The 16718-nt window shown below is 38.6% G+C and overlaps 1 protein-coding gene across 3 annotated transcripts in view; it reads left to right on the top strand.

Moving 5' to 3' along the window:
• LOC121889601 (F-box/WD repeat-containing protein 7-like) overlaps nt 1-15714 on the top strand; it is a 39808-nt gene extending 24094 nt beyond the window's left edge. For all 3 annotated transcript variants that reach the window (XM_042401682.1, XM_042401684.1, XM_042401683.1), the window contains 8 exons: nt 3299-3435; nt 3562-3675; nt 7369-7550; nt 8218-8443; nt 8542-8608; nt 10283-10426; nt 11644-11793; nt 12885-15714. In XM_042401682.1, coding sequence (XP_042257616.1) covers nt 3299-3435; nt 3562-3675; nt 7369-7550; nt 8218-8443; nt 8542-8608; nt 10283-10426; nt 11644-11793; nt 12885-13018 — 1154 coding nt within the window. In that variant the 3' untranslated portion in view covers nt 13019-15714. The remainder of the gene's footprint in view (nt 1-3298; nt 3436-3561; nt 3676-7368; nt 7551-8217; nt 8444-8541; nt 8609-10282; nt 10427-11643; nt 11794-12884) is intronic.
• Nucleotides 15715-16718: the final 1004 nt, after the last annotated feature.

The following is a 16718-nucleotide window of genomic DNA, read 5'->3' as shown; positions in this document are numbered from 1 at the left end:
AGTGAGATAAGTCTGGTGTTCAACAAATCCCATAAAAAGACAAAATCCAACAATGTGTTTATTCCGTCTCTCAGTACTTTGGTTCTAACTGACGCAGATCTTTCTGGGTCACAAACAGGTCTGTAGTTACAACCGAGGTCAAGTCTTCAGTAATGTGTCTGTGAATTGAACGATTAAACACACAACATACTGTATGTTGATTCTGATATTTTTAAGACTAAATATCTTGAAATGTGACTGTTATTACACAAAAACAAACAACTCAAAAGAAATTTAGTTTTCTTCATCGCCGTGAGTCACCTGACAGCGTAGAGAAGGATGTGAAAGAACATTTGATTTAGGGAGATACAATTGAAATGGTAAGTAAAGTAAGTTAAGTAAGTAAGTAAGGTAAGTAAAGTAACTAAGTAAGTAAAGTAAGTAAGTAAAATAAGTAAAGTAAGTAAAGTAAGGTAAGTAAAGTAAGTAAGTAAAATAAGTTAAGTAAGTAAAGTAAGTAAGTAAGTAAGTAAGGTAAGTAAAGTAACTAAGTAAAGTAAGTTAAGTAAGTAAGTAAGGTAAGTAAAGTAACTAAGTAAGTAAAGTAAGTAAGTAAAATAAGTAAAGTAAGTAAAGTAAGGTAAGTAAAGTAACTAAGTAAAATAAGTTAAGTAAGTAAAGTAAGTTAAGTAAGTAAGTAAAGTAACTAAGTAAGTAAAGTAACTAAGTAAAATAAGTTAAGTAAGTAAAGTAAGTTAAGTAAGTAAGTAAAGTAACTAAGTAAGTAAAGTAACTAAGTAAAATAAGTTAAGTAAGTAAAGTAACTAAGTAAAATAAGTTAAGTAAGTAAAGTAACTAAGTAAGTAAAGTAAGTAAGTAAAACTTTATTTATATAGCACCTTTTTTAACACAGGTTACAAAGTACTTCACAGTGACGTTGGGACACAAAGAAAATAGGACACAAAAACCATGAAAGACACATTCAAGAACACATACAGTCATCACCAGAGCACACACTTGAATTGATGAAATGTTATGAGAAAGCCGTTCTAAAAAAAGTAGGTTTTCTTAGGTGTTTAGGTGAAACAGTCAACAGATTCAGCTGATCTGATGGAAGTCTGGTTGTCAGGGCAGCAAAAACACCTTTGGTTTTTAGTTTGGCACGTGGTACGGCCAACAGGTTTTGGTTGGAAGACCTAAGTGAGTAGATAAGATTTATTAATAAAAAGGTTTGATTCTGTGTTTGTTTTCTAAATTAGCAAAAGGAAAAAATGCAGAATTTGGTTAGTTTCAAGTCAAAAATGTCTCGGGTGAAAATGTGTTGGAGGTTTGAACTCATGATGTCAGTGTTTGAGACATCATGAGTCTCAAGAAACAAAAAAAAAAAGAGTTTTTTTTGCATTTTGATGATTTGAATTGCAAATAGTAAGTAAATAATTTCCATCTGGTCACTTTAGTTTTTACAAACGTTACTAAAACAGCAGTAAATAGTGCATTTGTTGCCAGCTGGGTTTTGGGTATTTTCATTGGGTTTATTTAATATTATATATTTGTTATACATCACCAGATTTATCCTTTAATTGTGGAAGCCAGAATTATAATAATGTATCATTAACTGTGCAGATCTGCCTCCTTCCTTTTCCTCCTCTTCATTCTCCTTTGGGTCTCTCTTTTGGTCTCTCTTTTGTTTTTTGGCAAATGGTGATGAATCCTCTCCTTAATCCTTCAAAACGAGGAAAAGCTGTTGTATCCTCTGTTCTGACTGAGAGAGTTCATCATGTGGTGCCTGAGCAGAGACTCTCTGTTGGTGTGGTTTCCAGTGTTTTCACAGGGGGAAATGTGAAAAACAGGATACAAATAGAGACAGGAGCTTACTGGATGTATAGTGCTTTCTAAACCGAGTGTAACATGCAAATACAGCTACACAGTCAGTCACTCCTCCTTCATTCAGCGCAATGCAGTGGCTGTGTGTGTGTGTGTGTGTGTGTGTGTGTGTGTTTCTCTCTGGGCTTTCTGCCAGTCAGCCGAGAATCACTGCCAGCACTCGGCAGCCATACCAATGAGACTACCTAGCGTTAGCGCCACACCACAGCCATACTAATGAAGCCAGCGTTAACTGCAGCTCACCGGCTTCACAAATGAGGCTAATTTGTATTTGTGCTACACTTCTGTCATACCAATGGGAACAGTGTTGACATTAGCCAGAACTCAGTGAGAATATGAATGCAGTTAGCCTGCATTAGCCGCACGCCAGCTCCATATTAATGAAAGGAGCGATGATGTCAGTAACAGTGAGGTCATACCAGTAAAACCACAGTAGATGCGATTCAACTACACCACAGTCACACCAGTAACAGTGACAGTAGCCATGGTGGGCTTGTTTTATGATGGTAAAACTAAACTTATGTTAGCTAGTTACCAGTGAAACTAAAGCAGCTAATGTTAGCGTTTATGCCTCATACTATTAGTTGTCAACTAATAAATTAATCACCAACTATTTGATGATTGATTAGTCGTCATTCTTTAAGAAAAAATGTCCAAACAGACTGAAATAGTTCAATATTTCTTTCAGCTGAACTCTTAATAGGAGTTTTTAACATAAGTCAAAAGTCAAAAACGTCCAAATTCTCTGATTCCAACCTCTTAAATGTGAATATTTTCTGGTTTCTTTAGTCTTTTTATGACAGTAAACTGAATATCTTTGTGTTGTCGACTGTTGGTCGGGACAAAAAAATACATTTTAGGTTGCGTCTTGGACATGTTTCACCATTTTCTGACAGTTTATGGACCAAACAACTAATAGATTGGACTTAGTAGCTAATGTTATTGTAAACTGTGGTTGATTAAACAGCTGTTGTAGTCATAAGAATATCTGACAGTGATTTCTATGAAGCTACACCAGCTAATGTTAGCTTAAACCACGTTAATTAAACTGTTCACTGCTTTTAAATGACAACAAATGCACTGAGAATGAAATTACTGTGATTGATATTGATATCTATGTTATCTATGTTCTTGCAAGTCAAAAGTCAAGGCTTCAATCTGTTCTGGATGCTTTGTGTGTGACCGGTTTTCCTACCAATGAGCTGATATCAGGAGCTAAAACTGCCTGTTTCAGACGGAGGCTGAACCGAGCGGCTGCATGAGGAGCCAGTAGAAGATAAACAAGGAGTTTTTAACTATAAATCATGCAAATATATTCCAGTAGAGCCCCAGAATATAAATATAAAGCTGGAAATATGCAGAATATGTGTCCTCTCTAATTGGGGTCTTGAGAAGCTCTTTGATTAGATTTCTCTCTCTCTCATCCTCTCTTCAGGTATATCAGAGTGTTCGTCATCTCGTCGCAGCAAGTGTGTGCGGCCAGGCGCGGCGGTCAGTCCGTGGAAGTCGGCCTACATTAGACAACACCGCATAGAAAACAACTGGAGGAAGGGGGACACCCGGGAGCCCATGGTACATTTACACACACACACACACACACACACACACACACACACACACCGACTCAGCTGACCGGCGTGTGTTTGATGAGTCTGAGTGACGTTAAATCGCCGTTAAAATCTGTTTCCGTCTCCGTAGGTGTTGAAAGGTCACGACGATCATGTGATCACGTGTCTCCAGTTCAGTGGCGACCTGATCGTCAGCGGCTCCGACGACAACACGCTCAAAGTCTGGTCAGCCATCACCGGCAAGGTGGGACGCTGTGTGTGTGTGTGTGTGTGTGTGTGTGTGTGTGTGTGTGTGTGTGTGTGTGTGTGTGGGTAGACAGATGTATTGATTATGTAGATGAATGTTTTCTGCTGCTTCAGCTGTAAACACACGTTTGTGTAAATTAGAGGGACAGACGGGGGATTATGTCTACGTGTTTGATCAAACACTGATCATATTTTATTTCTACAAGCAGTTATTTTATTTATAGCAGCAATGATGTCAAATATTGATCCTGTTTCTACTTTTTTTGGCTCTGAAATGAGTTAAAGCCAAAAACTATCAAGTATTGAAAGTTAACGTTAAATGTTTGTCAGATTTTTAGTCGTTTTAATCCTAATTTTGTGTTTAAACAACGTTAAACATTTGGCTTCTTTGTTTAAGTAATTAAATTCTACTTAAGTACCAACATTCAGGTGTCACACCAGACTTAGTGTGGACACAACTAGAGCTGCAACGATTAATGAATGCATCACCAACTATTATGATAATCGATTTTTCTGACGGTTTTGAGTCATTTTTTATGGAAAAATTCTAAACTTCTCTTCTTAAAGCTTCTTAAATGTGAATATTTTCTGGTTTCTTCAGTTTTCTGTGACAGTAAACTAAATATTTTTGGGTTGTCGACTGTTGTTGTCGACAAAAAAAGACAACTGATTGACTAATCATGAAATTAATCATTAGTTGCAGCCATGGAAACGTGGATTTTTCCTTCTTTATTTATATAATTTAAAAGACTTTAAGAGGTTAGAAGAGAAGACAGGATCCTGTATTTCACAATAAAAAATAACAAGCAAAAATTTGAGTAAAGTAATAATTTCACACAGCAGGAACCACTTTAATAGTTATATTAGTTATATTCCTGATTATACAAACAATGTTTTTGTCCTTTATTATGTCATAAAACAGCGACAGACGTCCGTTAAAGCCTCCCAGAGCCCGACGTGACGTCTTCAGACGTCTTATTTCATCTGATCATCAGTTAAAAAACAAAACAAAAGCTGTTCAGTTCACGATAATAAAAAACAGAGAAAAGCTGGAACCGACTACTTCCTCTAGAAGGAGGATTGAAATTATTAACTGATTTACTGAATCTCCTCTCAGCCTCTTTTTATTGACAGAGAGACGCTTTCTGTCGAGGCCCACGTGTCCTTCGTAAGATCAACTATGAAGCCCATATGGACCAGAACAATAGAATATAATAGAATATAATAGAATATAATAGAATACAATAGAGTAGAAGCAGGCGGACCAGTTGTGTTAGTCGGGGTGTGTTGTTGTTTAAACAAACATTCACTAAAACACACATTGACGCAGCCTGAGGCAACCACATCCACAACCTGTGTTTCTCATAAGACTCTTTGTTTACAGCAGGGTCCTAAAGTCCGAGACCACGTTCCCAAGTGGTCTCAGACTTTAGGACCCTGCTGTACGTGTATTTCAGAGGTCACACACACATACTTCCTGTCTTTACTCTCATCTTGTATCGAACATCATCAGGCTGTTAAAGAAAACACCCACACACACACACCGCCGAGCGTGTCTGTCGGGTTTCGGTTGAAACATTCTTCTAGTAGACACACCTGCTCTCTCCTCCGCCTGGACCTGCCCAGTAATGTGTGTGTGTGTGTGTGTGTGTGTGTGTGTGTGTGTGTGTGTGTGTGTGTGTGTGTGTGTGTGCTGCCTGCAGAAAGAAAAACACACACATCTTGTTGCCTGAAGGGATGACTGACTGTAAAATTCAACACAATTTAATTTAGTTTATCTTTATTGGCGGTAAGTGATGACAGGTTCACTACACACACACACACACACACACACACACACACACACACACACACACTCACACATACACACACACACATACACAAAGAGAGAGAGAGACACACACACATACAGAGAGACACACACACAGAGACACACACACACACACACAGAGACACACACACACACACACAGAGACACACACACACACACACACACACACAGACACACACACAGACACACAGTTTGTATGCTGCTGCTGATAATCGTGCAGTAACTGTCTGATAGCTGCAGTATCTCCTCTGTTGTCTCTGCAACAGTTGCCAAGGCAAAGTTTCCCTCTGTTGCCACGGCAACCACCACTACAACACCTTCAAGGTGAAACTGCTCTCTCTCTCTCTCTCCGTGTGTGTGTGTGTGTGTCCTTCAAGGTTCAGCTGTGAAAGTGGAACAAATATTGACACACACTTTTAAACACACACTCTGACAAAAGAGAGAGAAAGATGGAAAACAGTGTTTTTCCCAGAAGACTCTCGAGTTTGATGTGCGTGAATAAAACAGACTTTGACGATGCTCCGGCTCGTATTTCCTGTTCGCTGTGTTTCTAACATTAAAGTCGGTTGTAGTTAGCGGCTCAAGGCTACATGAATTTCCAAAATGTGAAGGTGTGTGCGCAGACTGTAACACACACTGAGCTGCTTCTGTTTCAACTGGTTCTGATGTTATTTCTTATAAAAAAGTCCAACAAAACTGCAACATACAGACGACTGTTCGATGAGTAAAACCCAAAATAAAACTATATTTCAACACTAATAGCAGGATGATTATCATGATACTGTGATATTTTTACCTTTGATAGTCGTGGTGAGTGATGTAGGTGCCAGATTAAAAAATATTTCTTTCCACATATGCAAAAATAAACTCACAAGTCTTTAAATGCTTCACTCATTGAGGACAATCAGCCAGCTTTCGTTGTTAAAACTGAGTGGAAACAATTAGAGTTTTAAAAAAATCTGCATTGCAGATCATGCAATCTAAAGTATTTACGGCGGCCCTTCATATTGTAGCAGTGACACACAGTTCACTATGGAGGAGACGGAGCATCATTTCTGCTGACGTCTGTCCTTGACAAAGTATAAGAGACGTAGGTTTGTTAGCAGCCGTTCATTTATAAATCCTCAGACTTCAGTCGGCCGAGACAAATGCAAAAGATACAAACTGATTCACACAGAAAAATGATGGAGAGAAAAAAACCAGACTTTAATGCAGAACTCACTCAGTTAGAAAAGGAGAAAAAATATTAAAAGGAAAGAGAGAAAAACTAAAATATGAGATTACACACAATAGCAGACGACCATATACACAAAGTAATTAAAATAAAATTAAAATGACTAGTTACTGGTGGGCAGTTTACAAAGATAATCTATAATGAGATTCAGAGAGAGAAACAAACTTTTTACAGAGACGACAGTTTGTTCAACTGAAACTGTAAATTAAATTAAACTAAAGGCTTCAGTTTATAATTATTATCAGTAGAATAATTGTGTTTTTTTAAACTGTCCGTTGTTGGTTCAACAATGTTTTTAGGATGTTAAATCACTATTAATGTATTACTGATAATACAACAGTTATATAATATCTAATCAATAATAATTAATACAGTTTACTTGATACTACTTACTACAGTATACTTGTTTTCCTGCAGTAATACTTTGAATACATGATTTATACTCTTAACGAGGTGTTTTTACAGTGTTGTCACTTCTTCTACTGCTGGTTTTAACAATAACCGCCATCCTGTGGTTGTCAGCTGTGGCGACGGTGACCTCTGACCTGTAAACGTTACACCGAGTCTTTAGATCATTTAATTAATCGAGTAATTGTTCATTAACGTTTGTCTTTTCTGTCTCTCAGTGTCTGCGGACGTTGACGGGTCACACCGGCGGGGTGTGGTGCAGTCAGATGGCGGTCGCCACGGTGATCAGCGGCTCCACCGACCGGACGCTTCGGGTGTGGGACGCCGAGAGCGGAGAGTGTGTCCACACGCTGTACGGACACACGTCCACCGTGCGCTGCATGCATCTCCACGGCAACCGGTAAAACTCTCCCTCTCTCTCTCACTTTAGGAACACCTAACATTTTGCTGCATTGATTTCCATGACGACCAGGACACACACACACACACACACACACACACACACACACACACACACACACACACAAAGATTCATATACTTTAATGGCACACACACTGCTTACTGCTCATCTCCACGGTAACAAGCATAATATTAATGTAGTGCATTAATTATATATGAACATCCATGAATACACACACACACACACACACACATAAACACACCTGTAGCACAAACACATAAAAATACACACACACACTAATTACACACGCATACATTAATAAATATACATAAATTAACACTAACACAATAAATACAGACAACACATAAACACAAATACACAATAATAAATACACACTTATCTGCACAGTACACAAACACCAACACACACACATTTACATTGCAAATAGACATTAATGCAAATACACACTAAAAATACACACCTGAAGTACAGAAATGATGAAACTGGGTCACCACAGCAACACACACACACACACACACACACACACACACACACACACAACCTTGTATTCAACTTTCATGCTAATGAAACACAGAATCGAACTGATTTGATTGGATGACGCTGCAGTGATGTAACACCCCTCTTCTTCTTCTTCGTCTTCTTCAGGGTGGTGTCGGGCTCCCGGGACACCACGCTGCGTGTGTGGGACGTGTCGACGGGCCGCTGCGAGCACGTGCTGATGGGCCACGTGGCGGCGGTGCGCTGCGTTCAGTACGACGGCCGGCGCGTGGTGTCGGGCGGCTACGACTACATGGTGAAGGTGTGGGACCCCGAGACGGAGGCGTGTCTGCACACCTTGCAGGGACACACCAACCGAGTGTACTCGCTGCAGGTACACACACACACACAAAACACACTAACCGACTGTCACACAGCTGCGTGTCGTTGATATTTCAGTAAATTAAACGACTTCTTCTTCTTCTTCTGCAGTTTGATGGCGTGTTTGTGGTGAGCGGCTCGCTGGACACTTCAATCAGAGTCTGGGACGCAGAAACAGGTACTGATCTCTCTGTTCAGCCCAGACATGAGTAGAATAAATACCGTATTGGCCAGAATATAAGCCCCCCTCTTTTTGAAGATACAACACACTTCAAACTGGTATTTCTGGGAAACTTTCCCTGAGATACAATTAATCCCAGGAGAAGAAGAGTTCTCATGCCTGAAGCCTTTTCTCTCATAAAAGAGAAATAAAACCATTAAAGGACGGGTTTATAATTTCATAGGTGTGTCTTAAATCATCAGTCAGGAAACCAAATGAACATCGAAACAGGTTTTTCTCGCTGTAATGGTTCCTCATGTTCATACTGGTTCATTGGCTAAATCCTTAATTACAAACCAGTTTGTCGTCTCTTTTCTGTGGATCTGAAACGCTGCATCTCTGTTCTCCAAACGCCTGCTCACCAAAACTTTGCTCTGCGCTCCATAAGAGGAGTTAACGTTACGGATATGATTGAATTGTGATATTAAAGATAAAATAAGCCGTTGCTTGAATAGAGGAGACATTGCTATTAAATAAAATGTTCACTGTTTGTAAATGTTTATTCATGTAACTTCAACAGTAGTGCTTTCATAAAACCATATTAAAGGTTAGATTATTGTCTAATTTAAAGTCTTTTTAGCATCAGTGTTTCCCTGTTGAGCTGCAGGTGGAAGTATAGTAACAAAAAGAGGAACTTTGACACTAAAAAGACTGTAACGTTGAAAGATATCTACTTGATTTGACTCATTTGGACGCTGAAGCTTCATATTAGCTTGTAAGGTCATTATGAAGGGATCTTCTAATGGTCAGTATGAACAGGAGGAATGATTAAATCCAACATTGTGTAGCTTGTTGAAATGGAAACTTAATGTTATTCTGCCTTTAATACCCAAAAGCACATCATAAGATTTTCTGCTTCTCGTGTGAAAACGTTCCCACCAGGTGTGATCAAAGGTGAGCTGCGGGACTCGGTCGCCGTAACTGTAACTTCTCATTAGACGGAGGCAGAGAGAGGAAAGCTTTCAGGGAGGAAACGCAGATAAGAATTCAGCTCTCAGCTCTTTAATTCCCAGAAGACTGAAAAAAAACTCCCCAGAGATAAATATGACAAAAATGTTAAATTAATCAGAAGAAACCTATTAGACTGACGCGCGCAGCAACACTGAACTTTATACAGATCCACATATGCAAATGTGAACTCTGTTTATTGTAATAAAACTCAGAAAGACAAATTGTTCTCTGTGAATTCATCTTTAAACTTGACATTCGTCCATCAATCACAGTCTCTCCCGTCAGCCTGTTTAGAAGCATCGGGGTGATTTTCTCTGACAGTTAGCGTTTCTCAGACTGAACGTGTGCGTCAGTTCGAGCTCCTCATCGTCTCTGACGGCGGTAATTATTGGCTGTTTGACAGACGATTCATTTTCACTCGTCATTTATTCATTTCTTCAGTCTTCAGAAACTCCTGGAGCTTAAACTGAACTATGAAAACACTTTGAAAGCTGACTAACTGCTATAAACAGTCAAAAACAACATCTGATCTCCTGATTGTCTCGTCCTCTAAGATCAGACGACTCCTTCTTTTCATAACATCAACATCTTTTTATCAAGATTTTCCTTTTTTTTTTCTAACAAAGAATCACAACATCACATCATAGTACATGTGTGTGTGTGTGTGTGTGTCGTCTCCAGGTGGGTGTGTCCACACGCTGACCGGCCACCAGTCGCTGACCAGCGGCATGGAGCTGCGCGACAACGTCCTGGTGTCCGGGAACGCCGACTCCACGGTCCGAGTGTGGGACGTGAGGACGGGACAGTGTCTGCACACGCTGCAAGGTGAGACGGAGAAACAATAACATTCCTCCGAGGTTACGTGTCAAGAGAAAACAATGAGAGCAGCTTGAGGGTTGAGAGTTACTGTGTGTGTGTGTGTGTGTGTGTGTGATCCATCTCGTCGCTGACTCAGCACTAAAACACACCGACACCAAAAGTCTGCAGTCCGCCAGGAGAAAGACAGGAAGCAGAGGGATGAGGGGAAAACAAGAGAAGAGAAACAAGTGTGTTGTTCTCTATAAAATGTCAGAAATTAGTGAAGAATATCTGTTAAAAAGTGACATCCTCAAGTGTTTAAAACCCAAAGACGATCAGTTTACTGTCATAAATGACAAACAGATGAAACCATCTAATGTGTTTTTTTCATTTTTGCTTAAAAGAAGTTGAATTAATCGTTGCAGCTCTATATATTAATATTTATAGCAGGCTGTTTTTGCAGTTAGTATATAAGAAATTAACATATTTAAAAGCATTTTATACTAACAGGAAGTGACACAATGTTTACTGTTGGACATCAGTCAAAACTGCGGCTTTTAAATTATTAAATTAAACTTCACAAAGAGAAAACCAGTTTGACTCCAGAGGGTTGATAACTCTACTGGATGCTTACTGGTGCATAATAACTTGATAAGCACAATAATATCTCTAATCTGAGAGAACGTTTTGTTGTCTTTCTGCCCTCTAGTGGTCGTCATGCACCACCAGCACAAACCTTGAAATTAAAGCTTAATTGACAATTATATTTATAAACAATTAATTATTAAAGCAGTTTTTCTGGCAAAACTGCCAAATATTCTCTGGTTAGAGCTTCTCAAGTGTGAGAATTTTCTGCTTTTTTGTTTTATATCATTGTAAATTGAATATATTTTGGGTGTTTGACTGGACATTTACAGAACGTTATCGTCACGTCATGAGTCGACTTATTAGCAGAGACTCGATGGTCACAAAATCGTCAATAACTGGCAACACGGTGGCGCTGTTGGTGCCATTTTATAACGACCATGTTTACCAAATTTAATGTTTTTAGCATTTATAGTTGAGATATTTGGTGAGAAAGATTAGAATAAATCATGAAAAATAAAATAAACACAGAGCTGAACGTTGCTGCTGTAGAAGAAGCTGCTCCAGTGGTGATGAGTTTGTGAGACCAGTGGTTGCCGTGGTGAGGAGATCAGAGGTCAGAGGTCAGAGGTCACAGTGTGATGATGTGTCTCCTTCAGGTCCCAACAAGCACCAGTCGGCGGTGACGTGTCTGCAGTTCTGCAGAGGTCTGGTTCTGTCCAGCTCTGACGACGGGACGGTCAAACTGTGGGACCTGCGGACCGGAGCCTGGCTGCGGGACGTGGTGGCGCTGCAGAGCCGAGGATCAGGTAACGACATCATCAGTACATCACAGCTGTATAAGTGTTAGTGTAAACCAGGGGTGGAAAGTAACTAAGTACTATACTTAAGTATAATTTTGAGGTACTTGTACTTTACTTGAGTATTTCCATGTGATGCTACTTTCTACTCCACTACATTTATTTGTCAGCTTTAGTTACTTTTCAGATGAAGATTTGACACAATGGATAATATAACAAGCTTTTAAAATACAACACATTGTTAAAGATGAAACCAGTGGTTTCCAACCTTTTTGGCTTTTGACGTCTTACAAAAAGCAGTGTGTAGTCGGGGTCACATTTCACATGTCTATGAGTTGTTAACAGCTCCACCAAATAGTGATTTTTCCCTCTAAACTTCTCACATGCTTTCATTTCAATAAATGTTCAAATGATCCAATATTTCAGCAAAAATCAAAGATTAGAGAAAAAGTCCAAAAACTGAAAACAGATTTGTGTATCAGAACTTTGTTTTTTCTTCTTTCCTCTCCCATTAATCATCTCACGACCCCTCAGATTTATCTGCTGACCCTTTGGAGGGGCCCGACCCCTAGGTTGGGAACCACTGGACTAAACTAGCTAACTGTATATAAAGTAGTGTAAACTAGCTCCACCTCCAGCAGCTACAACAGTAACATGCTGCTCTAACACTGATGCTTCACTATTAATAATCTAATGATGTCATATATAATAATATATCAGTCAGAGGGACCAAACCACTACTTTTACTGCAATACTTTAACTACATCAAGCTCATAATACTTATGTACTTTTACTGCAATACTTTAACTACATCAAGCTCAGAATACTTATGTACTTTTACTGCAATACTTTAACTACATCAAGCTCAGAATACTTATGTACTTTTACTGCAATACTTTAACTACATCAAGCTCAGAATACTTGTGTACTTTTACTGCAATACTTTAACTACATCAAGCTCATAATACTTATGTACTTTTACTGCAATACTTTAACTACATCAAGCTCATAATACTTATGTACTTTTACTTGTAATGGAGTATTTTTACATTGCTGTGTTGGTACTTTTACTTCAATCACGCGTCGTCTTTTCTCGACAGGCGGTGTGGTTTGGCGGATCAGGGCGTCAGACACTCGGCTTGTGTGCGCCGCCGGCAGCAGGAACGGCACGGAGGAAACCAAACTGCTGGTGCTGGACTTCGACCTGGACGACAGGAAGAAAGAGACGGACTGAGAAGGAGGAGGGAGTGATGTCATCAAACAGAGCTAAAGGAACGGCGATGACGACGACGAGGAAAAAGGATTTTATTTTCTAAAGAAAAGGAAACAAACACTGACTTCTTTGACCAAAGTCACGACTGGATCCAGTTTGTCCAACAACAGTCAAGACAGGTATGAATGTTACATCCTGATTGGCTGTTTTAATTCAACAAAAAGCCTCCAAAAACCCTGGAAACACAATTCATGAAGAAACGATTCACAAAAAACAGCCAAAATGATGGAAGATAAACGTGCAACGAAACACGGCTGCACTGATTCTGCCAAATTAAAAAAAAAACTGTTTGCCGCAGTCGGGACGGACTAAAACGACCATCAGCCCGGAGCTGTGGCGCCAAACGACAGACTGAAACATGGATGTAAATGGTTTCTATGACAACAAGTGAATGTTTAACAGACATGGATGGATATACGGAACGGCTCGAAGAAGAAGAAGAAGAAGACGGATTTTTTATAGAAAACGACGGATTTATAAACAGTCAAGATGATGGTTGAATGTAACCAATGGGAGACGAGGAGGGCATTGACTTTTATTGCTGCTAACCAATGAGGAAGGTCAACAACGCTGTTTTAAACCAACCAATCCAAATGTACCAAATCATGAAGGCCACCAGAGACACTTTTAGAGGCAACAGAGATGAAAAACGTCGCTAAAAGAACCTCATATTCAGTCAGTATTGTTTTCATACCAGCAGCCGTTTTATCAGAGTGGATGTTTGTTGGTTTTTTTTCCCGCTATAATCGTCTCCGTTGCCTTTAAATGTACGTTTTTGTGTTTCGGCCCTGCAGTACTGTAACATATGTCGGTTTTTTTGTGGGAAACTTGAACAAACTGCTGGACGCCATTTCAGCCGGTGAAACCCTGAACGTCACCGGTGGATTCTGGGAATTAAAAGTAGTTTCCCTCAACTTGTATAAAATCAGCCACAACCAGAGCCTTACATCTGCACGATCCAAAACATTTAAAACCCTCACTAGTGTTCAAGCTTTACAGTCGTCTTTTTAAACGTTATTTTGTTTTTTGAAGGCAGGAGGAGGATTAATGTAATTACTCCAAGCTGCTTGTCACCTCTATAAACCTTAACAGGTTTACTGCACATTAAAATCACTCAGACTCGTGTGTTTCAGTGATTTATGGCGCAATTTTAACGTAATGTAGGTCCTCGTGCTACTTATTATCCCGCCAGAAGTGAAATTAAATGTAGAAAACGGTGCTGAGTGCTCAGTTGGCCGCCGTTTTCTTTGCTGTAGGTCAAATTTTAGGTCACTCCGTCTTTCTTGGACTCATACAAAACTCACAAGGACACTACTAAGAGTCACGTTTAACCTTAAATGGATCAAACAATCAATAATATTTAGATTATCTGTCAGCAGACGATTTAGCAGCTGTTCTCAACCTGGAACATGAAAAAAAACATTTAATTACACAAAGTTGTTTCTCTTGTGATTAATTTAACCTCTTCAGACCCAATTCATAACTTTTTGGCCATTTACCATAGAAATATTACTTCTTTTTAAGGGTTTGGAAAAATGCCGAAACAGTCGAATTCATTCAATTTATTACGCTCAGAAAATTAACTGACATTTATTAAAATAAATAAATCAAATATTTCCTGTTTCTAGATTCTCAGATGTTGAGATTTGCAGTTTTCTCTTTTTTATATTGTTGGAAATTCAATATCTTTGGATTTTGGACAAAAGAAACTACTTTAAAATGTCACTTTGAGGCATTTTATAGACGATATGTTAAACTGACTGATTGAAAAAGTAACTTGATAATGAAAATCATCCCAGTTGGGAACCTCTGGTTTAAACAATGTTTGCTTGTTAGCATCTAAAATAAGCTCCTGATAGTTTAGTCTTCTGTCAGAATTCACTATTTAAAAGAAAGAAACTGAGAAAAGCAGCTGTGACTTTTAAAAATAACTAATTTACACTTTATACACGAGAAAAACTAAACTGAGCGACCTGAAACACGGCGCTCAGCTCCGCCACGGACAGGAAAACAATCACCAAACCTGTTTACTGAACACTAAATCACTTGTTGTGTTGTTTTTCTTTTTGTTTGTTTGTTGTTTGTTTTCCACTGTATCGTCCAAAAACCAAAGAGATTCAGTTTTAAATGATATAAAAAGGGAGAAAAGCAGCAAATCCTCACAGTGGAGACGTTGCAACCATCAGTTTATAGTAATTAACAGATTAATTGTTGCAGCTTCTGTTTTGTCTTTTCTTTGCTTCCATATAACAACAGCTGAATTTAAAATAATCCTTTAAACAGTCACCTCACATGTTTCCTGAGCTTATGAAATATTAAAAAAAAAAAAGAAAAAGATAAATAATTTAAAACATCTCCCCTTACCAGATAGATATTAGTCTAATAAGCTGTGGTTGCCAGGCAACACCTCCAGCCAATAAGCAGAGATTCGGGTGATATTTCCCCTAGCAACAAGTGGTATTTCAGGCTGGAAGTTGACCTTTTTGCAGGTGTGAGGCTCCGGAGAGGCGACGCTGTCCTGATGATGTAATCATGTAAAATAGTGTAAATACACAGAGGATGTAAATATTCAGCTTTTTATAAAGAAGAAACAAAAATATTGTCCGGGTGGAACGAGGATGGAGGGATGAAAAAGGATCAATAAAGATGAGTTTTATAAAGCGCTGAGTGGTTTTACTGGTTGATTCCCACTAACTCACACAGATTTTAATGTCTTGATGCTCTTTTATGAATAATAATTTAACATGATGGACGTTTTCTGCTCATTTTACATCTTTGTCCTTCTGTTTACAAGTGAAGAGAAGCTAATGTTTCCTGTTTGTTCTGGTTTTTAAAGCATTTACAGTCTTTTTAGCATCAAATTCCCTCTTTGTGTTTCCTTGTTGAGCTGCAGGTGGAAGTATAGTAACAAAAAGAGGAACTTTGGCACTAAAAAGACTGTAACGTTGAAAGATATCTACTTGATTTGACTCATTTGGACGCTGAAGCTTCATATTAGCTTCAGATAAACTTTTAAATACATTTTTGCACAGAAGGAGGACTGTGGATTTTGTTCCCCATCACTTCCATTGTAAGTGCATTATGAAGGGATCTTCTAATGGTCAGTATGAACAGGAGGAATAATTACAGAAAGAAAAACAGGTTTCACTGTTCATTTGGGCTCCTGAGTGTTGTTTAAAGATGAACTTTTATGAACATTTAACAAATTCAGTTGAGCTGCACAGAAAAGACAAACGTGACACATTTACGGCAAGGAAACTCATAATTTGATGGCTTTTATCATTAATTTGACGTCTCATTTAGAAGTTTAAAAGTTAGAAGTAAACATTTAAAAGTTAATTTAATCTGGAAGATGCACAGAATTAAAATTGTAAGGAGGAAGAACATTTATTTTAACCCAGCAGGTCTGCTGAATGAGCAAAAAACATGCAAAAAAGTGATATTTGCCTATAAAATCATTTAGTTTATAAAGAATAAAGTCGACATGAACAAACTAATAATGAATATTTAACCTTATATATTTTGAACCTTTCTTTCTCTCAAGAAAATATTGATTTTCACATCATTAGTTCTAGTTTACAAAGGAAACGTCACAGGAAGGAGTTTGAGGTTCGAGTCCAGCAAGAAATCTTTGTAACTAACGATAATAACTCATCGGTCA

This window comes from Thunnus maccoyii, chromosome 22, assembly GCF_910596095.1.
Source record: "Thunnus maccoyii chromosome 22, fThuMac1.1, whole genome shotgun sequence".
NCBI classification, from domain to species: Eukaryota; Metazoa; Chordata; class Actinopteri; order Scombriformes; family Scombridae; genus Thunnus; species Thunnus maccoyii.
The sequence above is the reverse complement of the archived record's forward strand: the minus strand, read 5'-3'. Positions and strand labels throughout refer to the sequence as shown.